Source organism: Lagenorhynchus albirostris, chromosome 7, assembly GCF_949774975.1.
Source record: "Lagenorhynchus albirostris chromosome 7, mLagAlb1.1, whole genome shotgun sequence".
Taxonomy (NCBI): Eukaryota; Metazoa; Chordata; class Mammalia; order Artiodactyla; family Delphinidae; genus Lagenorhynchus; species Lagenorhynchus albirostris.
In genome coordinates this window covers 8,874,227-8,897,284 of record NC_083101.1, presented here as the reverse complement: position 1 = coordinate 8,897,284, position 23,058 = coordinate 8,874,227, and the positions used below count along the sequence as shown (strand labels likewise).

Sequence of the window (23,058 nt, the reverse complement as noted above, 5' to 3'; positions counted from 1 at the left end):
ATGGAATTAAGTAAAATTGAAGAGAAGGTATGTTCAGCATTCTGGGATGCCTACAGTGTTGGGTTTCATGTAACTGGCCACATCTGGGGAGTTTAACGTGCTCTTTTACGGGAGACCTTTCCTTTACATGCAGGACTCCCGGTGTTCTTCTTAACAAGGGGCTCTACTAAATATAACTTTCACGCTGTCTCCAAAACTGGCCGGTTACCTCTCACCTCATCAGCTAACAGGCTTTGAATTCCAAGTGGCCCCTACATGAAATAAGCCTTGAGAGTCAGTTTAACATTTTGTATAATAATTTCCTGCAATGAATTTAAGTAGAAAAAAAAGAAAAAGGTGAAACCAGGTAATGTTTGAAAAACATAACAAAACAGGTGATCTCCTCAGGCCTCCTAAGATGTGAAGAGTGGGCTGTATCTTTTCACTGCCCCCCCCGCCACAGAGGCAGCTGGAAGCAGTTGGGGTGTAGTGAGCGAGGGCATGTATGATTGAGGGGTAAGAGAGATATACAACTGGGCTCACGTTCTGGCTCTTCAGTTTCCTAGGTGAGATACATTGGGGAAGTAGCACTGCCTCTACTTCCTTATCTGTAGGATGGGAATAATAATAGTGTGTACTCAGAGAGTTGTTATGAGAGTTAAATTAGATTATGCATATGAAGTGCTTAACACAGTGCCTGGAATAGGGTAAAGCACTAAACAACAGAAGCTTTTATCATTGTACGGTTCTGCCCCTCTTGCATCCTCAGTTCTGAGGTTTGGGAGTCAGTGATTGTGGAGTCAGCCAGACTGCTCAGGCGGCCCCATCTCTCCCTGTCCTCTGCAGGGCAGCAGCAGCTCAGACTCTCTGGAGGGCCAGGGCTGCGACTATGCCAGCAAGAGCTACGATGCCGTTGTCTTCGATGTCTTGAAAGTGACTCCCGAGGAGTTTGCTGTAAGTAACAGGACTGATGTGGGTGGCTGGACACCATAACGGGAAGCTCGAGGGGGTCACTGCTCAGGGTTGTTTGCTCAGATTGGAAATAAGCCGTATATCCAACAATAGGGGATTGCCGAATAAAGTATTCTTTAGGAAATACCATGTGGCATTAAAAAAGGGTGATGTCTGCAGGGAGGGATAAATTAGGAGTTTGGATTAAAATATACACACTACTCTATATAAAACAGACAACAAAGAAGGACCTACTGTGTAGCACAGGGAACTATACTCAATATCTTATGTACCTATACCTATAATGGGAGAGAATGTAAAAAAAAGAATATATATATATATATATATATATATATATATATAGCTGAACCACTTTGCTGTACACCTAAAACTAACACAACATTGTGAATAAACTATATTTCAATAAAAAGTTTTTAAAAATAAAGAAACCCACAAATATTTTCAGTAGGTGTATTGTAGTACCTGGTTTGGAAAAATTGTTGGAGCAGAAAAACCTTTGTACCTATCTGGTTACAGATGCATTACAAAATTAATTTTAGTACTTGTTGCATTGCTATAAAGATCAAAATTAAAAAAAGAATTAAGGAAGGAATGTATAATATAATTATATGAAAGCAAAATAATAAATAACTTGGAAGGATTAAAAAAACAGGAAGCTGTCTATCTAGGAATTTAACTACCTTGGAAGGCGTACACAATATATACGAATAGTAAGTGAAAGGAACAGGTTACAGCAGGGGTCCCCAACCCCTGGGCTGAGGACCAGTACTGGTCCGCGGCCTGTTAGGAAGCGGGCCGCACAGCAGGAGGTGAGCGGCGGGCGAGCGAGCGAAGCTTCATCTGCCGCTGCCCATCGCTCGCATTGCCGCCTGAACCGTCCGCTCCTCCCCACCTGGTGGAAAAATTGTCTTCCACGAAACCGGTCTCTGGTGCCAAAAAGGTTGGGGACCGCTGGGTTACATCACAACTTACAGAGAATAGTGCCATTTTTAAAAAGCATGCACAACACCTACATATTTATATTTGCATAAGAAGAGGTCTAGATCCGATGTTTACATATTCTTAAATACGTGGATACCTATATAGCCAAACATATTATTTACTGTAGTTTCTGGTTGTAGGATTCTAAATAATTGGAATTTAATTTTTCTTCTTTTTGTTTATTTTTACTCTCTATATTTTTACAATGACTGTTTTCTACAATGATAGACAATATTATTTGAACAAATTCTGTAATTATAAATTAAAAAGAATTGTTTTTCCTTCAGCCAGTGTGTTGCTGCTGGTCGGACCCTGTGCTTCTTTGTTGTGGAGGAGCAGGCTTGGCTCCTCGTTTTGCCATGACCTGGTTTCTTCCTTGTGCACTTTGAGGGTGGAGGGAGGACGTCAGCTGTGAGGTGACCTGATTGCAAGCGCTGCCCAGGGCTGCATTTCTCTGCAGAACCGCGGAATTATTTCCGGCCATGCCCACTTTTTCCCAGTCCCCTTGCTGTAACAGGTTTGGTGCCCTCCAGGGGTCTGTGGAGCTAAGTGGGCCCCATCTCTTTGCTCTGCCATCGCTTGCTCCCACGTTTACTTTGTGCCAGGCCATGCTGAGCCTGGCACATATGTCACCTCCCTCAGTGTGTCTGAGGGATCCTTTTAAAACCAGTGTAAAACTCTTTAGGGGCTCCCTTATACTAGAATGAGATCCGGAATTCCTCGTGAGCCTCCAGGGCCCCGTGGTCTGGCCAAGCCTCCTCTCCTGCCCCATCTCCTTGCTCCCCAGCTACACGCCAGCTGCCTCTTTCTTCCCCAGACTCACCTGGCATCCCCCTGCCTCAGGGTCCTGTGCTTCTTCTTCCTTCTGTCCTAATGGCTCTTTCCCACATGTCTCCCAGTCTCTGTTCAGATGTCAGCCCTAGACAGGAATTTCACGGGCTAAAGTAGCATCTGTACATCACACGCTTCCCTGACCCTGCTCTGTTTTCTTCATATCTCTAATGACTGCCCTACATTACATTCGGTAATAGTGTTTTGTATGGTCTGGCTCCTCCACTAGAATGCAAACTCCTGAAGGACAGGAACTTTATCTCTTTCACGGCTCTTTCCCCATTGCCCAGAATAGTGCCTCCCTCATAGTACACGTTGACTAGAAGAATTCAGTCCTCAGAACAACCTGATGAGGCAGATTATTAGCTCCCGATTTTCTAAGAAAGAAACTAAGGATCTAAGAGATTGTTTTTTTTTTAACCTGGATCATATAGCCAGATGTGGGCAGAGCCAGGTCTGAAACCTTCATCTCCTGATTATTCCCCTAATGCTGGATGGTGATAACAAGGGCAGCTCCCACTTTTTTTTTTTTTTTTTTTTTTTGTGGTACGCGGGCCTCTCACTGCTATGGCCTCTCCCGCTGCGGAGCACAGGCTCCGGACGCGCAGGCCCAGCGGCCATGGCTCACGGGCCTAGCCGCTCCGCGGCACGTGGGATCCTCCCAGATCGGGGCACGAACCCGCGTCCCCTGCATCGGCAGGCAGACTCTCAACCACTGCGCCACCAGGGAAGCCCGGCAGCTCCCACTTTTGAACACCTACTTTGTCTAGGTCTTGTGCTAAATGTTTTACATGCATTAATCTAATGTACTTTTCACCACAGCCTTACAAATTAGGCATATTTATTATTCCCAGTATACTGTCACCAGTATAGAGAGGAAAATCACCTCTTCACACAGATAGTAAGTGGCATTATCTGTCTGGGCTTTAAAACCAGGGCTTCTGACATTCTAGACGAGTAGAAATACAATCTGAGCCACATATGCAATTAAAAAATTTTTAGTAGCCACATTAAAAAAGGTGAAATTACTTTAAAAATATTTTTTATTTAACTTGCTGTATCTAAAATATTATCATTTCAACCTGTAAACAACATGAAATTGTTGAGATACTTTGCATTCTTTTTTCACACTAAATCTTCAAAACTCAACGTAGTCTTCTAAACTTAAGAGCGCTGGCGACATTTCAGATCCTCAATAGCCGCGTGAGGCTAGTGACCACTGTATTAGACAGCGTAGTGCTAGTCTGTCCTCTCAGGCACAAAACTATAGTGCATCTCTCTCCTGTAGAAGACATCATGGACCTTGCTGGCTTAGCTTCTATATTCTATTTGCTTTTGTCTGCTTGTAGTATTTATTTATTTATTTAGGCTGCGTTGGGTCTGCGTTGCCGTGCGCGGGTTTTCTCTAGTTGCAGCGAGCGGGAGCTACTCTTTGTTGCGGTGCGCGGGCTTCTCATTGCAGTAGCTTCTATTTGTTGTGGAGCATGGGCTCTAGGCATGCAGGCTTCAGTAGTTGCAGCACGCAGGCTCAGTAGTTGTGGTGCACGGGCTTCGTTGCTCTGTGGCATGTAGGATCTTCCCGGACCAGGGCTCGAACCAGTGTCCACTGCGTTGGCAGGCAGGTTCTTAACCACTGAGCCACCAGGGAAGCCCTGCTTGTTGTATTTTTGAGCTGTGTTTTTTAGCTTTGTGAAAGGAATGAAGCAATAATGAGGTTTAAAAATCCCTTTATAGTTGTTCCCCACGTGGAAAGGCAGAGAGTTAGGCTGCGCCTAGAACATCATTGTCCAGCCAGACCCCTTGGTGAGATTTTGGGCCTGGTTTTCTAGTCTCAGCCCTAGAGTGTTGCTCAGCCCAGCCCAGTCTGGGAAGACTCTAGGGAAGGGCAGTGAAGGCTCTGAGGGTGCAGCACTAACACTTGGCTGCTCCTGCCAGAGCCAGCGTGTCTTCAGCTTAGATGTGAAGCCAGGTCCCCTGGGGTCTTTGGTCTTTGGGGAAGTATTGGAGCTGCCAGGTGTTGGAACTGAACCAGACCACCTGGTATTTTAGTTTCCTGTCTAATAATATGAAAGAAAGGAAAAAGCCAGACACAAGAGTCCAATAAAAAAATCATTTGAGTGATTCTGGGAAGATGGCGGTGGCGGCAGCATAGTTCTTTATTCTCCCTGAATCCCCACGTAAAAACATCCAGAACAACTAGATAGCAAACCCTGAAACCCATGAGAAATATTTACAGTAAAATTAGGTGTCAAGTTATCCCTATCAAACCCAAAATACAAATGGCTGTGGATACTCCACCAGTATCAAAAAGACCTGCAGAGTATCAGCTTCAGTATAAGAGAAAGCAGAAGTAAGTATTGGGGCATTTGACAGACCAGAGAATAGGAGAACCGCAGAATTTCCATCAGGAATTCACTGGAAAGTTCGGCAGATTAATGTGAGAATAGCAACTGAAATTGACAGGAATTTTGACCACTCAGATAATGGATGGGTGGAAGAGATCTGTGGACTAGCCCTATGAGCTCTTGAGACCAACCAACCAGGGCTCACTTCCAGAAGAAGGCTCCATATCAGAGAGAAATTCAGTATGCGAGTGGACTGAAAATGATCAGGATAGGGAAAGTTAAGGAAAAAGGAGGTCTAAGTAAATGTGTGTGTGTGTGTGTGTGTGTGTGTGTGTGTGTGTGTGAAATCTCAAAAAGCAACTGCATGTTGTTGAACACTACATGAAAGTAACCAAAAGAAGAGCTATATGAAGTTAGAAAAGCTACCCTGAACCATGTTCCCCTCTAGAAAATTAGGAAAGCTAATTTTACATAAAAATAAGCAATAGAAAATTATTGATATCAAGTCTTTCAAAGTTATTATAAGAAAAAAAGAGTAAGGACAGAATGCTGTAGATAACGAAAGCATGCCAGAAAGACATGCCTTAAAACAGATAAAAACTATAACCTTTCTATTTCAAAATAAGCTAAGAGAAAATATTAAGATCACACTGTAAGACATGAACAACATAAGTCTGAAATAGAAAGATCTCAGAAATGAGGTGGCAGAGTTAGGAAAGCATTGAAAATAAAAGTTATTTTGGAAATGAATGTTGAAGTAGAAGGAACACAAGAATAGATAAACATAACAGAAAATGCCTTAAGGGAGGAAAAATTTTAAGATCAAAATAAATGAAGAAAGAGATAATAAGACTTTGAAAAAAGTGCTAGGACTTCCCTGGTGGTGCAGTGGTTAAGAATCCACCTGTCAATGAAGGGGACACGGGTTCGAGCCCTGATCCGGAAAGATTCCCACATGCCGTGGAGCAGCTAACCCCGTGCGCCACAACTACTGAGCCTGCAATCTAGAGCCCGGCTCTAGAGCCCACGAGCCACAACAACTGAGCCCACATACCACAACTACTGAAGCCTGTGCGCCTAGAGCCTGTGCCTTGCAACAAAGAGAAGACGCTGCAGTGAGAAGCCCATGCACCACAACGAAGAGTAACCCCCGCTTGCTACAACTAGAGAAAGCCTGCATGCAACAACGAAGACCCAACGCAGCCATAAAAAAATAAATTGGGGGCTTCTCTGGTGGCACAGTGGTTGAGAGACCGCCTGCCGATGCAGGGGACACGGGTTCGTGCCCCGGTCTGGGAAGATCCCACATGCCGTGGAGCGGCTAGGCCCGTGAGCCATGGCTGCTGAGCCTGCGCGTCCGGAGCCTGTGCTTTGCAACGGGAGGGGCCACAACAGTGAGAGGCCCATGTACCGCAGAAAAAAAAAAAAAAAGAAAGAAAGAAATTCATTAAAAAAAGTGACAAATATTAATGATAAGCAAAGAAGATCCAACATACAAATAATGTAAATCCCTGAAAGAGGAGAATAAAAGGCAAGGAAACTGAACAAATACTTAAACTATAATTTAAGAAGATGTTCACAAAATAAAAAAAGATTCAAACCTACATATTGAAAGAATATACTGTTACTTCATCTTGGCTGGAACCCCCCCCCACCAAGTTCATAACTCAGTTGAGGAATTCTAGCATTCCAATGACAAGGAGGATGACCGAACTCTGAACTAGATTTCCCCCTTGTATGTGACATTCCATTGATCCAATAAATAAATCTTGGCACTCAATGCAAGTTCTTGGTCATGCCAGGGCAACCCAGAATGGTCAATACCAAGATATAGTCTTGGTAAACTACTTGGGTGATAAAATTATAGAGAAACTTGACGAAAGTCAAGATAGTGGTTACTTTTGACAGGAGGGAGGGACTTGTGATTGGGACAAGGCACATGGAGGAACTCTTTTTTTTTTCTTAATTGTGGTGAACTATATGTAACACAAAAATTACCATCTTAACCATTTAAAATGTACAGTTCAGTTGTGTTAAGTACACTCACACTACTGTGCAACCAGTCTTCAGAGCTGTTTTCATCTTGCAGACCCGAAACTCTGTGCCCATTAAACAACTCTCCATTCCCCCCAGCCCACACCATTTACTTTCTGTCTCTATGAATCTGACTATTCCAGGTATCTCATATAAGTGGAACCATACAGTGTTTGTTTGTCTTTTTGTAACTGGCTTATTTCACTTGGCATAATGTCCTTGAGGTTCATCTATGTTGTTGCATGTGTCAGAATTTCCTTTCTTTTTAAGGTCAAATAATACTCCATTGTGTGTATATACCACATTTCTGGGGTCCATTCTGCCATCGATTGGGGTGGCTGTTTCTTGACCTGGATGACAGTTATAAGGTGTTTGTCTTATAATTAAGTCATCAAACCATGCATTTGTTTAATGTGGTTTCCTGTTAATGTGTGTCATTTTATGGTCAAAAGGGTTAAGATAATTTCAAAGGTCCTTATAGTTTTAGTGGGGTGCTCTGCAGCTAGACCTCAGTCCTTCTCCCCAGTGGCTGGAAGCAGAGCACAAAGCAAAGCAGGAACTTGTCTTTGTCATCAGCAGATCATGGACATTCTTCTTGATCAATATGTATAGATTTAATTCTCTATTTTTAATAGCTGCATAATATTCCAGAGTCTGCATGTACCATACTTTTTTTCAACAAGTTCCTTTTTTGATGGCCTTCTAGATTACTTCCAGATTTTTTCTACTACAAATAATTGTTCAGTAAACATCTATATGCATCTCTGTATCTAAATGTAGATCTCTCTCTCTCTAATCTTCTTATATACCTGTGCTTTTCTTTCTGTACGAATTGGTATTGCTGTGTCAATAGTATGCTCATTTCAATTTTTAGGAGATAATATCTAAACATAGTGCCTGATCCTGGATGAAGAAAAACTCGCTGTAAAAGACAGTATTGGGATAATTAGCAAATTTTGAATGTGGACTGTATATTAGATAATACGGTTGTACCAATGATAAATTTCCTAAGTATAATAATTTTATCGTTATGTAAGAGGATCATCTTGTTCTTGGGAAATAAAATGCTGAAGGATTAAGAGGTGAAGAGTCATAATATCTCTATTTTACTCTCAAATGGTTCAGAAAAAATGTGTGTGTGTGTGTGTATAATTTTATAGATATATATGTATATAATTATATACATAAAAATAAAGGAAATGAGGCCAAATGTTAATAATGAAGCTAGGTGAAAGGTTATAGAGTTTATCATATTATTCTCGCAAATTTTTTATAAGTTTGACATTAAAAAATAAAATGTTAAGAACTTTTTTTTTATGGGTTACTGCCAGATTACTTTCCAAAAAGAACTGAGCAACTCATAGTCCCATTAGTTGTGATGGCACTGATGGACCACAAATGGTGTCTTCCTCTTTAATTTGTTTTCCTTGACTATGATTCTAAAATTGTCAGACACAGCAGCTCTGGGAGTAGAAGCAGGAATGTATCTTTGGAGCTGATTACTTTTTGTTCCGTGAGCCCTCCTGGGGCTCATTTGGATTGATCTAAATGCAAATTGAAAGATATCTTCTATTATAAGACATACCACTGATTTGCCAACAGCTTTCTTTGTATATTTGGACTCGGGGAGAGCCTTATACTATAAGGTTGTGGCTGGGAAGAGGGGATTTAGTCAGCCACTGTTAGGCGGAAAAACACTACATTCAACATATGCAAAAACCAGTTTGTTTTCTTTTTGGCTAATTTGCTGTCATTTATCCACATAAAGCCACCTCCTCTTTTTCTGTAGGGCTGTATTGTGACGTGATCTACTAGGTCCCTCCATTCTGAAAGCTTCATCTCTACAGAAATGTTCTGTAATATGTGGAGATTGGCCATTTCCTTAAAAATCATGGATTTGTAGGGGGCCCTGGGCTAGGAGGGAGGAGGTGGGAGAAGGGGTTAAGGTGAAGGAAGGCATTGCCAGGTGACTAGCTTAATTGGATAGCCCGTATTAAGGCTTTATTTTCGAAAATAAGGAGAAGCCATAAGAGACTTGTTCCTGAGTGTCCTCATCACAGGCACGTGCCCTCACCACGGCAGGAACCACGAGGGCCTCATTGTCTTGTGTTTCTGTTGAGGCTGTGCCACACCCCTAGGAGCCTGGGAGCCAGCTGTGAAAGGGGCAGGACCTGACCTCGCCCTTCGGTTCCCACTCCTACCCACATCCTCCTTTTTGGTAAAACTGCCTGCCTCCAACTTCTGGAGAAGGATTGCTCATCAGCAACCTTTTCTACGTGTGTTTGGCTTTGTAGTAAAATGACATGAAATTTATAATCTGATGATTATCTATCTATGTATTCTTACTCTGGACACTGCATCTTTTTTGGCTAGAATCGAGAAGATAGAAATAGGAGAGATTCTTCTGAAAACCCTCTGATTGTGTGTTTGGGACCAACCATTCTATTTTCAGTCTCGTGTCCTCTGTTGTGGTTTGTCTTGAATAAAATACCTGAACACATTTTCTGATTTATGGTCTGAGTGGGAATCAGAATATTTGAAACTCGGACCATCCAAAAAACTATGAAGTGTAAAGTCACTATTTTAGGGCTTCCCTGGTGGCACAGTGGTTGAGAGTCCGCCTGCCAATGCAGGGGACACGGGTTTGTGCCCCGGTCCGGGAGGATCCTACATGCCGCGGAGCGGCTGGGCCCGTGAGCCATGGCTTCTGAGCCTGTGCTCCGCAACGGGAGAGGCCACAACAGTAAGAAGCCCGTGTACCGCAAAAATAAATAAATAAATAAATAAAGTCACTATTTTAATACATCATTTGGAAATTCAGTAGCAAACCCTAGAACTGATGGCAGGATGGAGAGGAAGTTTTCTCATTTTCATATTAGCAGACTTTTGGTTCTTTTCCTAAGGGACATTACAAGCATCCTGCCGGTTCTTCCGGATTGGGAGTTAACTTGAACTGCGGGAGAGATTTCCAAGGCCCTGTGAGCTCTCAGCTGAAATCTCCTGTTTTCACAAGGCCTTTCTGTTCCCCAGGATGGCAGAATTAATCCACGTGTGAGGAGCACTTCGCTAACAATCTCCATGGGTCTGGCAGGAGAAATGCCAGTCTATTTGCACTGCCTGGGACGGAGCTTAGGGCCCTGTAGCTCTGGGCCAGACACACAAGCCCGCGGGCTTCAGCACATAGTAACTACTCATGTTGTGCTGACGTCCAGGGCCTGCTTGCCACAGGTGGGTGGACCCAGAGGTGGAAGAGCTCAGACTCCCTGGTGCCATCCACGTCTCTGCTGAGCTTCCGTTAGTGGAGGCATTTCACCTCAGTGCCCATGATGAGCACCAGCCCCTTGGAGGGGTGAAGCCACCTCCTTATTTCCGTCTCCTCCTCAGCCCTGGAGATGGTATGCTTTGGCCTGCATCCTGTGTTTCCCAGAAATCCAGTGATCTTGGACCACCTTTAAATTGTGCCAAGAGGTGACCACAATTCTGCACCTAAGCCCTGGATTGTGGTTACAGCTGACATGCCATGTGTGTTGCCATTTTTCTCCAATGTATTCTTGACACGAGATTTTTTCTCATGACAGTATTTGCTGACTTGATGTAACAGCCTCCTTTAAGTGTTTTTTTTTTTTTTTTTTTTTTGTGGTACGTGGGCCTCTCACTGTTGTGGCCTCTCCCATTGCGGAGCACAGGCTCCAGACGCGCAGGCTTAGTGGGCCCAGCCGCTCCGTGGCATGTGGGATCTTCCCGGACCAGGGCATGAACCCGTGTCCCCTGCATCGGCAGGCGGACTCCCAACCACTGCACCACCAGGGAAGCCCTCCTTTAAGTATTTTTTAGAGCAACTTTGAAGCACGGATGTTCAAACAAATTAATGGTCCCTTATTTCCTAGCTCATGTATTGGGCAGGAACCATAAGTTCATATGCCAATACACAAGCCCATCTATGTGACTCCTCTTTTGCCAAAAAAATTATGATATGTAAACATGTATATGATCTTTGTGAAAATGCAAGACAAGAGGTACAGAATGCCTGGCACCTGTATGTGTACACACACATATATGTACACACATACATATACAGAGAGGGCATCTATTAGGTGCCAGGCATTCTGTACCTCTTGCCTTGGATTCTCACAACGATCCTATTAGATAGGGATTATTGTCACCATATTCTACATGTGGCAGCTGAAACTGGGAGAGGTTAAAGTCATGTGTCAAAGAGAATATTGCTATTAAGTTATGCCCAAGCCCTGTGGATTCCAGAGCCCATGTCTGTTCAGTGCATCATGTCCTCCCAGATGCCCTGTATACAATGGACAGGTGTCTTCTCTCATTAGTGGGCATCCAGAAGCTCTCATCTCTCCTTTCCTTGGCCTGTCACAGAAGCATCTGTTAACTGGTTCCTGGCATCCCATGTGACATATGGAGATAGGTATAGGTCATGTGAAGTCAGCCCAGTCCATGCCTTGGCCTGCAAAGCTGTCAGCAATGACGCTTTCTCTTACTGTCACCTGATGAGCTTCTAGCAATGGGAACAGATTTTTAACTGGATGTGTGTTTTCCCTATTGACAGAACTAGTGCTTCTCAAGCTAGCTGTGATAAAGGACCAGTTTTTTCCTTTCCCATCAGTTAATGACTGATACTTTAAAAAAATACAATAAAAATGTCATGGGGATTGCTATAAAAGTTTCCAAATGCTTGCTCTCAAATTCCGTAATTATCTCATTGTGGGCTGGTGGAATAAACAGTTCATGGTCCAACACTGGTCTGTGGATGCATCTTGAATAGCACTTTACCATATAATTTAGAGGAGGCTTAGGCTTCAGAAGAAACGTACACTTTCTATAAGCCACAATTTAAAAAAAAAAATTTACAGTAATAGATAGTGTCTCTGTTTAGCATGCTAACTTATAATATGGTGCCTGCAACTTTTAAAAATTGTAAAAGTAATTCATACTTGAAACAAAAAGTCAAATAGAACGAAAATATCCAAACTTAAAATGTTCCCCTTACTTTCACTCCCACCCTCCAAACTACTGTTATCAATTCTTTTTTTAAAATTAATTAATTTATTTATTTTGGCTGCGCTGTGTCTTACTTAGTTGCGGCACGCGAGATCTTTTAGTTGTGGCATGCGGACTTCTTAGCTGCGGCATGCATGCGGGATCTAGTTCCCCGACCAGGGAGTGAACCCGGGCCCCCTGCATTGGGAATGTGGAGTCTTACCCACTGGACCACCAGGGAAGTCCCTCAATTCTTAAATTGGAAGTTCATCTCATGTTCGAGGAGGAAGGGTAGATCAAGATTTATGAAGAGGGAAGGGATGGGCGAGGCATTTTCAAAATTTACCCAATTTTTTACTCTATCTTGATTTTTATTTCAAGGGGGAAAGTATGACTTCTGAGTGTCGTACTTTATTACAACTTTATTACTTTATTACTCTGTATAGTTTCAAAGTCACATGACAGCTGTTTTTGGTTTCCAGTATTTTCTAACCCCGATTCTCTTTTGTTGCAGAGCCAGATCACATTAATGGACATACCCGTGTTTAAAGCCATCCAGCCAGAGGTCTGTACCTTGTTCTTTACACTCTGCTACTAATGCTGGGGCTGGGAGGGGAGGATTTAGTCGGCCATGTTAGACTGACTCAGTTTCCCGGTTTCTCTCTTGAAGTCTCTATAAACTCACGTTATTGATTTAAGCCCCCATTAAAGAGAGCATCCAGGAGCTTTCCATTCTCAGAGGTGCTCACTCTTTGAGTCAGGTGTTTAGGTTCTCCAGAGGATATCACTGCATTTGGCCCCCTCTGGCAGGGCTGTGGGCAGTCGGTGCCTACCGCCTTCACACCTGAGTCAGGCCTGGCCACACTGATTCCTTTGCCCAGGCCACCTCTTCTGGAGATGCTCACTGTTGAGACAGAGATGGGAGAGAACATCTCCTAGAAAGCCTTCTTTCTGTTGATACCAAATGCTGGTGGTTGCCTTGTTTCTGATTTTGAAGCCAGTTGCCGCAACAAAACACATACAAATTCATGTTAAAAGCATATATATATTTTTAGAAACAGCATATTCAATAAAGAGAAAAAAAGTTGATTTTAGTCTTCGAAAAAAAATCCCTGGAAATGTTTAGCAGTTGATAACGAGGCTTTACAGTTATTTTAGACAGGATTCTGGTTTTCTTATCAAGTAATAGAAATCCATTTCGAGTAGCTGAATAGGCAGAAGAAGAATTTGTTACAAGCATAAAGGGGGCACTTTTAGAACCTGTGGCATGGAGTTCAGGCAGCCTGAAGAGCCGAGCAGGACACAAGCCCTCTCCCTGCTCCCTGCCTCTCCTCTGCTTTTCCCTCTCCTCTGCTTTCCCCTCTCCTCTCTCTCCTGCCCTCTGTCCTGTCTGCCCCTGTGGTCCAACCTGGCCTCCCCGAAGGGCCCATATTTACGTGATGCTGTGGAAGCCACCTTCCACACCTGAACCAGCAAATCTTAGTCCAGCCCCACTGAGACCCGTGTCCGGTGCTGGTTCAGAGACTCAGGTCAGGAGTAGGTGGCCAAGATGAGCGAGAACAGCTGAGAGGACCCAACCTTGTGAGTGGGGTGCAGATTTCAGAGAAGAGGGGTGTGGGTGGTGGATATGTCAAAACTATGGTGTGAATTCCAGAACACCACTCTTAACATGGTGCCCTTCTTCTTACAGACTTTGAGAAGAACAGCATATTTTAATACAAAGCCAGACAAAGGATCCAGGCCTTCCTAGAGCTGGCACCCAACCCACCACACATTAGGGGGAAACTAGTATTGCTAGCTGCACTCAGCATTTGTGTGAAGACGTGGCAGTGATTTGTATTTCGGTGTGTGTGTGTGTGTGTTTGTGTGTGTGTGTTGTATTCATTAGGTTTTGGGGGCAGAACTATGTTTGCTTTTTTGAACTGGCTGACTTCAGTCTTTTTCTATTTTCTTCTAATGTGGGATTACACATTCTTTCTAATTAAAAACAAAAACAAAAACAGAAGACAGCCCAACACACTACATGTTGGAGCCTCTTGGGGAAGTAGTTGTGCGATGGTTGCCTTAGTTCTCAGCTGAACCCGGCTCTGCTTAGCTTTGATCTGGAGCAGTTTAGACGCTTGGATCTTTATTCTTTGTCCTGAGCATCAAGGAGGACAGCCCAGCCTGCTGTGAGCCCAGGGAGGCTGGGGTGGCTGTTTGGGCTGACTGCAGGAGGGAAGGGATGGGGAATTCTTCAGAGGCACAAGGAGGGGCAGACCGAGACTTTTCCCAGGGCACTGCAGTTCGGAAGGTGCCTCTTTCAGGGCATATCTCGTTTCAAGTTGTCACAAGACATTAAGGTGGAGATGTTTTGCTTTCAAGACCAGCTTGGAGCTGTGGTTCTCAATCGTGGCTGCACGTCAGAATCACCTGGGCAGCCTTGGAGACACGGGGTGCCTGGACTCCACCCTAGACCGTGGAATCTGAGTCTCTGGGTTAGTCTAGAACACAGTCAGCTGTGTTTTGTATAGAAGCTTATCAGGTGATTCTGCTGCAGAGTGAGGATTAAGAATGAACTGCTTCGAGGTATCTGGAGAGACCCTAAACTTTTATGTCTTAGATCTATGATATGTTAGCTAAAGACGGAAGAGTTTATTACTCTTTGTCATTGTCAAAATTGTGGTTAAAAGGAGCACGCTGGGAGCTGTCCCAGCTTTCCTGCTCTTGTTATTGCTGTTAGCAGACTGAAAACTGCAACTTTTCCCCTTGATGATGTCTGCCACGTTATGGCTGGACCACCCCAGCGTCGGAAGCACATGTATAAGGGACACTTGTGCGTTTGATGTAGACGAGACTTTCCAGGAAGCAGAGGCCAGCACGTGAGAGCAAGATGGGCATTGTGAGTGGTCTGGACTCCCAGAAGATCAGGAAACCTGCGCCTTTCAGCCCTGACTGTGCATCAGAATCACTTGAGAAGTTCCCGTAAAAAAAAAAAAAAATCCAGATGCCTAGGCTTTATCCTTGGAGATTCTGATTCCATAGGGTTAGAGTGGGGCTGGGAATCCATTTCAGTCAGTTGTAGTCACTATTCTTTTTGATGCATAAATTACCCTGCCTCTAACCAATGGGAGCCCTTTCATGTCATCTCCTGTATCCTTTTAACATGATCCCATTATTTTTTGATAGCTTCCTTGCTCTTTGATACAACAAGGTATGCTAATTTCCTGCTGAAGACCTGGAATCAGGCATTCCCTCAGGAGTCCTGGTTCCTTTTAGTGGAGGGTAGTATTTAGAAACCTGCAGTCTGGGTGAGAGGATGTTCATTGCTACTGGATTGCCACTGCTTTTAGGCCTTTTTGGTGGACGGGGCTAGGAAATATTTATTTTTTAAAAGGAAAAGTCATGAGTTCATGATTGGGTAGGTAGTATTATTTCTCCACAATCCTTCCTTCCCTCCTCATGCTTGTCATGACTCCCCTGTGGGTGGTGTATATTTCCTCACCCCATGGACTTTGTGCCTGGCCCGTGACTTGGGCACAAGTGATGGGATGCAAGTGGTGAGCTGAGCCAGTAAGAGGCAGGAAGCTTCACCAGCCATCTCGGAACCTCTGCTCTCTGTGAGGGACCCATAGCTATTGTGCATTTAGCCCAAGTCCCCAAATAACATTAAAGATGACCTGACCCCGACCCAAAGCCTGAATTCCAGCCTAACCTGGCACAGCCCAGCCAACCCAGCAAAGATTAGCTGAACTGCAGTCACTCGCCTGACCGATGAGCATGAAATAAATGTTGTCATTGTGAGCCTCTGAGATTTCAGGATTGTTCGTTATACCACTTTATCATGTGGAAACACGACCAATACAATGTTCGTCTTTCCATCTTACATTCCAGGATTCAAATCTAACATTCCAGGATTGTTAACTTAATTCCCTTGGTTTTTATATGTTTTCTTTTACACTGACAATTCTGGTTTCTAACAACAATAAATAATGACTTTTTTGTATTACCCCATGATATATATGTATAATAGTTTTAAAATAACATCAGTATTACTATTAACCAGCAGACTACTAGTTAAATTTGAGCATTTCTTTGCAGTTCTGTTTGTCTTTAGTTTCTTTTCTTCTCTCCCTCCTACCACTTACACATGCAGGTGGGCCTCCCTCCTTGGCTTCTCCTAAAGGTCTTTGGAAGCACCAGGGCAGAGAAGGAGTTTATGCTCACTTGGTTCTGAAGGGCTGCATCCTGAGAGACCCTGTTGTAATCCCAGTGCCTGGAACACAGTAGATACTCAGTTAATATGTGTTGAATGAGTGAAGAGTGACTGAATGACTGAATGAGAGGAGAAGCACTGTAGCAGAACATTATCTGACCAAGTTTAGGCACATTGCCAAGGAGGGCGTACCAAGTAAGGGGACGTGATTACCCGGTTGCCTGTTTTGTGGTGTAACCACTTCCCCGAAAGCAAGGGTTTTTTCTGGTGAGCTCAGTCTTTGAAGATTCAGATTTCCAACTGCTGTTGATAACTGAGGGTAGAACTGTGGCTTCTGCGCATTTCTGCAAGGGGGACTGCAAGAGCATCGGCCCAGGGCTTAGAGGAAGCCAGGCAGATGGTGAGTTGAGGATTGGCAGAGAGCAAGGAAAATGGAAGTTAGCAAATATGGAACCATAACTGCCCGGTTCCCCAGTGACTCCAACAAGTGACCAATTTTATCAAAAACTGGCGAGTTAAGGCAGATACAACTTTGTAGCATAATAGCTCACAGCTGTGTTTAACTTACTAGCTGTGGCCTAGAACCCTATCCCCACCGTGGTGGATTGGGTTGCAGGGCTGGGTGGGTTCCTGGCTGCCATGGCTCGGGGTGGGGGCTGCATTGTGAAGGAGGACTTTCTGAGGGGTCCTGGTGGCAGCAGCCTTGGGAGAGGGTACATTTTCAGGGTGGCAATTTTCCCCCCAGCCTTACCTACCAAATCTGTCTGTCATCATGCCCACCTCCCAGCCTGTGGAATTGAAGGCCCAGCAGTTTCTCAGAGACCAGTTTGAACGTTGGAATTGTTTTTGTCATTAGTTTTAACATGGAGCATCAAGGGGGAACTGCTGTTCTTAGAATGTGCTGAAAATGTGCACGCTCTGTGCTTGACTCAGCCCACTTTCTATCCAAGCCCAGCTGCTAGGCCCACTGGTGCTGCCCGGTGTGCTGGAGAGCACGGGCTCAGTCTGGCAAGGCAGGGTGCAGTCCCAGCTTCACCCTTCCTAGCTTGGACTGTGGACAAGTTACTCATTCTCCTTATGCTTCAATTTTCTCAAGTGTAAAATGGGGGAACCATAGTTTTCACCTTACAATGGGCGTGTAAGAACTCAGGGCAATGCCTGCGTATGCTAAATTCCCAGTAACTTGTGGCTGTAATTTCTCACCGGTGCATATTTTGAACAGGTTCTGTGCATTTTTTAAATATTTATTTTTATTTATTTATTTGGTGCACCGGTCTTAGTTGCAGCAGGCAGGCTCCGAATTTGTGGCATGCACACTCTCAATTGCGGCATGCGTGTGGGATCTAGTGCCCTGACCAGGGATGGAACCAGCCCTGCTGCATTTTAAAAAAATTAATTCATTAATTATTTATTTGGCTGCATTGGGTCTTCATTGCTGCATGCAGACTTTCTCTAATTGTGGCGAGCGGGGGCTACTCTTCATTGTGGTGCGTGGGCTTCTCATTGCAGTTGCTTTTCTTGTTGTGGAGCACGGGCTCTAGGTGCGTGGGCGTCAGTTGTTGTGGCATGTGGGCTCAGTAGTTGCGGTGTTTGGGCTCAATAGTTGTGGCTCGCGGGTTCTAGAGTGCAGGCTCAGTAGTTGTGGTGCACGGGCTTAGTTGCTCCACGGCATGTGGGATCTTCCCAGACCAGGGATCGAATCCATGTCCTCTGCATTGGCAGGCGGATTCTTAACCACAGTGCCATGAGGGAAGTCTGGGTTCTGTGCATTTTGTTTTTGTTTTTTTGTGCGGTACGCGGGCTTCTCGCTGTTGTGGCCTCTCCCGCTGCGGAGCACAGGCTCCGGACGCGCAGGCCCAGCGGCCATGGCTCACGGGCCCAGCTGCTCCGTGGCATGTGGGATCTTCCCAGACCGGGGCACGAACCCATGTCCCCTGCATCGGCAGGCGGACTCTCAACCACTGTGCCACCAGGGAAGCCCAAGGGTTCTGTGCATTTTGGACATGAGATCATGCTCCAAAGAACATTCAGTGATGCCTGGGTGGGAGCCAGTGGCCCAGAGGAGGTGATGCTCTGAGTATCAGAGTGGTTAAGAGCACTGTACTTGGAGTCCTTCAGACCCAAGTTCACACCCTAGTTCCGTGGATGGCAGGGAGGCTGCAGTCTAGATGGAGACTCACACCATGGTGACCTGGGGGCCATGCGAAGACTGCGTGGGAAGACTCTCTCTGCCTTAAAGTCAGGACACTGGCACTGAGCCTTGAAGGCTGAAAGGAATCGTATCTGAGGGCTGATTCAAGGAATGGGATGGGAGTGGGAAGGGCACTTCAGGCAGAGTGAATAACTCACTTAAAAGGCAGATAGTATATTTACCAAAGTTTCACACTACTTTTAGTGCCTGGCTTCTGGGGAGAAAAACCGGTGAGTCCATTGTTCTCTCGGTTCTGTGTTCCTCAAGGGCATGGCTTCCGGGGATGTGGGCGTGCTCACCAGAGGTCAGTGTGTCCTTCTCTTGCTGACTGGCAGCTGGGGGTGTGCAGGGTCTCAGAGGCATGTGGATGGGTGTCCAGCAGGCCCGAGTGTGATGGAAACAAACTGCGGTGGGTACCAAACTCAGTGAGGTAGAAGGTGTCTCCATGTGCCTGTGTTTTCCAGTCTTGCTGTTCCTGCCGACATTGCTCCATCCCCGCTGCCAGATTTCTCAGTAGTCAGGCGGACCTTCACTCATCATTCACTTCTTCATCTGTCTGCTGTGCCACATGCTGGAGAGACAGAGGCAGAGGGTCATGGGCACCATCCAGTGAGAATGAGGGGCGGACATGTAAACGGACAGTGGACAAGAGGTATTTGGGGCTGGCAGGGCCTCGAGGAGAGAGTGGCGGGTAGAGGGGTCAGGAGGCAGAGCTTTAGCTTGTTAACCTTGGGGGTTCACGGAGGGGTTTCAAAAGGGGAGTGACATGGACAGATTTGTATTTTAGGATGTTCATTCTAACTGCGGAGACAGAGCCCACTGCAGTCAGGGAGACCGGTTTGGGGAGTGTGCAGCCGTGGGGGGAGGCAAGGGTGGTAGTGATGGTGGGGAGGGGCCTGGCCCTAGACTGAATAGGGGGCTGCTGTTAGGGCCGAGGCAAGAAGACACAGCAGACAGAGGGGTGCACTCTGCGTGTGGGGAGCAGAGGGAAGAGCAGAGGGCAGAGAAGGAGGCAGAGGAAGTGGCCCTGGAGGCAGGAGGAGGCCCAGGGAGCCCAGTGTCCTGAAGTCGAGCAGGGTGGTGGGCAGCGTTTTGTCCAGGGGAGGGAGGCCAGGAGGTCCTGGAAGGAGAAGGATTTCAGAGTTCAGGGTCAGAGGTGGGGTCGCTCTGGCCACTGCGCTTGAAGGGGTGATGGCTGTGCTTGTGGGTAGCTGAGGTGGAGGGGGATGAAAGTCTTTCCAGAGGGAGGTTGAGGTGCATTGTGACCCAGAATTGAGAGGACACCACCCAGTGTACAGACCTCCCCGATGGCGGGAGAGGTGGGAGGAGGAAACTGTGAGCCAGAGCTGAAGGCGAGAGCATCCTGGGCTCAGGAACCGATGGCAACGTGGAGGGGAGATGGAAGGGCCCAGAAATGGTTCAGAAGAAGGCTGCAGGCCTAGACTGGAGCTTCATGAAGGAAGGAACCAGAGTGTCACCAGCACCTGACACTTGGGTTTGAGGCACAGGCCAGGTGCTGAGTGTCAGTGGAAGGCAGGCAAGGGGTGTTCCAGTTGGGCATGCATCCTGGATCCTCACTCCCCTCCTCCCTGCAGCCCTGGAGGGAGCCTGGGATTTAAAGGGGATATATATATGTATAGCTGACTCACTTTGTTATAAAGCAGAAACTAACACTCCATTGTAAAACAATTATACTCTAATAAAGGTGTTAAAAAAAAAGTTACCTCAAAAATAAATAAATAAATAAAGGGCAGATCCGGTGAGAAGGAGGCGGTGGGAGCTCATTAAGAAATGTTTTGGGAAAATGGAGGCGGTATCCAGATAGAACGCTTGTCCCTGGGGGGCACTCACTCTAGAGAGATTTGTTTTCACCCTTCCCCAAATCAGGGCTTGAGTCCTTGGGGCCTGGCTGGACCCGCATCTGCTGGTCTGCCGAGGAATGGAAGACTCCCCACTGAAGTACACGGTTTCCTCTGGGCCACATGACACGTTGCAGTTCAGGAAAACACTGCCTGTGGGTTCAGGAACCTGACCCTCTGGCCTTTTGTCTGGATGCCATTTGCTTGCTCTGAAGAAGCGGGCATTCCAGAAAGCAGAGGTCAGTGTTGGATGTCGGACAAACCCTGTGTGTCTTTGCTGCTCCTTGGAATCACAGCGTTTGGCCCTGGGAGAAGGGAAGAACGTTGCCAGCAAGGCAGTTTTTTGTAAAGAGGAGATCGGTTTCGCTGACATCATTAAAACCCCTCTTTCAGGTCACATGCTGGGCCATTTTCTCAGACCATTTCCCTCCACTGACCCAGCCTAGCCTAAGCCACTGCCATCTCTCCTCCGATCACATTTCCCCACGTTCAATCCCGGCCCCTCAACCTCCTCTCTGTATTCGGAGACATCTTTCTAAAGCCAAAATCCGACTGTGTCCCTGTCCTGCCTAGAACCTTCTGAGGGTCAGTGCTCCTAGGATGCCGACCTGCCTCTTTTACCCAGCTGGCCAGGCTCTGCATGATGGGCCAGCAGTAGACCTCCGGCCGCAGCCCACCGCTCCATGCTGCCCCGCAGCCTCCCTGGTCTCCCTGCCTTCCCCCGTGCTGTGCTCTCCACCTGGAATGCCCACCTCTTCCCCATCACAGGCGATTCCTCCTCCTCTGTCAGGAGATGGAGTGAGCAGCTTAGATCTCAGGGTGCTGCAGGTTCCCCTCGGTTCCCTCTCACCTCACCATCTACCACTGCTCATGTACAGTGCTCTTCACCACTGTGCTGAAATGTCACGACTTTGGAAAGTCTGAACGATTAGTGTTTCAAGTCTGTCTCCCTCCTAGATTATAAACTCCATGGATGCAGGGATCATGCCAGTACCCCATATCCTGTGACCTAGCACAGTGCCTGATGTTATTTGTTGAATATATGTAGGATGTAGTAGTAATAATAATAATAGTAAGGTCCCACTGAATACTCTTGACGTCTACGCTACCCTGCCTCTCCGTTAAAAAAACGGAATCAGGTAGTAGCGGGGGAGCCAGCTGCCCTCCAGTTGGGCCGAGACCTGGGGAGGATGGCTCCAGCGTTTCAGTGTTGATGTTAGTTAGCAACAGAAGCCTGAGCAGCTGTCTTTCTCATCTGTTACTGCTCTGAGTTTGCATTTGTTATTTGCTTCTCATTTCCTAGTAATCACTCTATCCTTTGTAAGGATTTCTTGTCACAATGAAAACAAAGTGGGAACGGGCTTTCCCCCAGCTCCCTTCATGATGGAGACAGAGGTTGGAGTCCCTCTCTGGGCCCCAGAGAAAGACCTGCCTGAAGGGTGGGGAGAGCCGTCTGGGGCAGGAGTCGGGTCTGGCTGCAGACATAGGCCAGCAGCACATTTGATCCAATGAAACCAACACTGCAATTTCCAGACTCATTTTTTTTCCCTTCTTGAGTGTGGGTATGACATTAGTGCTGGTTAGAAACCAAATTTCCCTTTAAATGAATTAATAACACAAAACAGAACATTTGGTGAACAGCTGTTTTCGTCCATGGGGACTTGCCTCCTGGTTGCGATTCTGTCTGCGAGAAAAACAGGGTTCACTTAGACTCTTGCTGCAGGAGCAACTGCCTGATTGCAGGCAGTTTGGTGGGATGGGAGGCTCACGCTTCGGAGGCAGGAAGATCTGCATTTGAAGCCTGGCTCCGCTGCTCTCCAGCTGTGTGATCATGGCAGGTTCATTTACCTCCCTGGGCCTCGTTTCCTTAATTGTAAAATGGAAATGATACCCGTCTCACAGTGCTGTGATGCTTCAAGGAGATCACGTGGGCAGGCAGCCTGGTGCACAGCAGAAACTCAACAAGATATTTCTCCTCTTTTGAGAGAGGTCAGTGATGTAATAAGGAGAAAAGCAACAACAGGCTAATAAGTCAAGCTTAGAAGGGCCCTGGGCTCAGCAGTGTGTCGAAATCTCTGAGGAAGGACCTTTTGTCACTGCTGTTCCCTAACTCCAACCACAGTGGCACATTATGGGGTCAATACTTGTCAGGAGTTGTTGGATGAATGAGAGGCAGGTAGAAGAGCATTTCTTTCTGGGCTCTGGAGTGAGAAGGACTAGGTTTGTATCGCTGGGACCATGCTTAAGTCACTTAATCACTCCAAGGCTCAAGTCACATGTCTGCAAAATGGAGCTGATGATATGACTACCTCAAAAAGTTGGACATGAGGATGGAGTGAGATTTTTTCAGCTTTATTGAGGCATAATTGACATATAATAAATCATGCGTAAATAAAGCCAATAATTTGATGAGTTTGGATGTATGTATATACATGTGAAACCATCATCAAATCAAGATAATAAACATACCCATCACCCAGAAAGTTTCTTTGTGCTCCTTGCAGCCCCTCCCTCCTCTCCACTCCCACCGCTGTCTTCTTAAAATCAGGTAATATAAGTCCTTAAAATGTGTTCTTCTATTTCAAAATGGTTTTGGCTATTCTAGTCCTTTGCATTTCCATAGGAATTTTCAAATCAGCTTGTTAGGTTTTACAAAACTTGCTAGGCTAT

The 23,058-nt window shown here is 45.8% G+C and overlaps 1 protein-coding gene across 5 annotated transcripts in view; it reads left to right on the top strand.

Annotated features, from left to right (window-relative positions):
• RALGPS1 (Ral GEF with PH domain and SH3 binding motif 1) overlaps positions 1–23,058 on the top strand; it is a 322,342-nt gene that overhangs the window by 84,351 nt on the left and 214,933 nt on the right. For all 5 annotated transcript variants that reach the window (XM_060154324.1, XM_060154322.1, XM_060154323.1 and 2 more), the window contains 2 exons: positions 826–933; positions 12,658–12,708. In XM_060154324.1, coding sequence (XP_060010307.1) covers positions 826–933; positions 12,658–12,708 — 159 coding nt within the window. The remainder of the gene's footprint in view (positions 1–825; positions 934–12,657; positions 12,709–23,058) is intronic.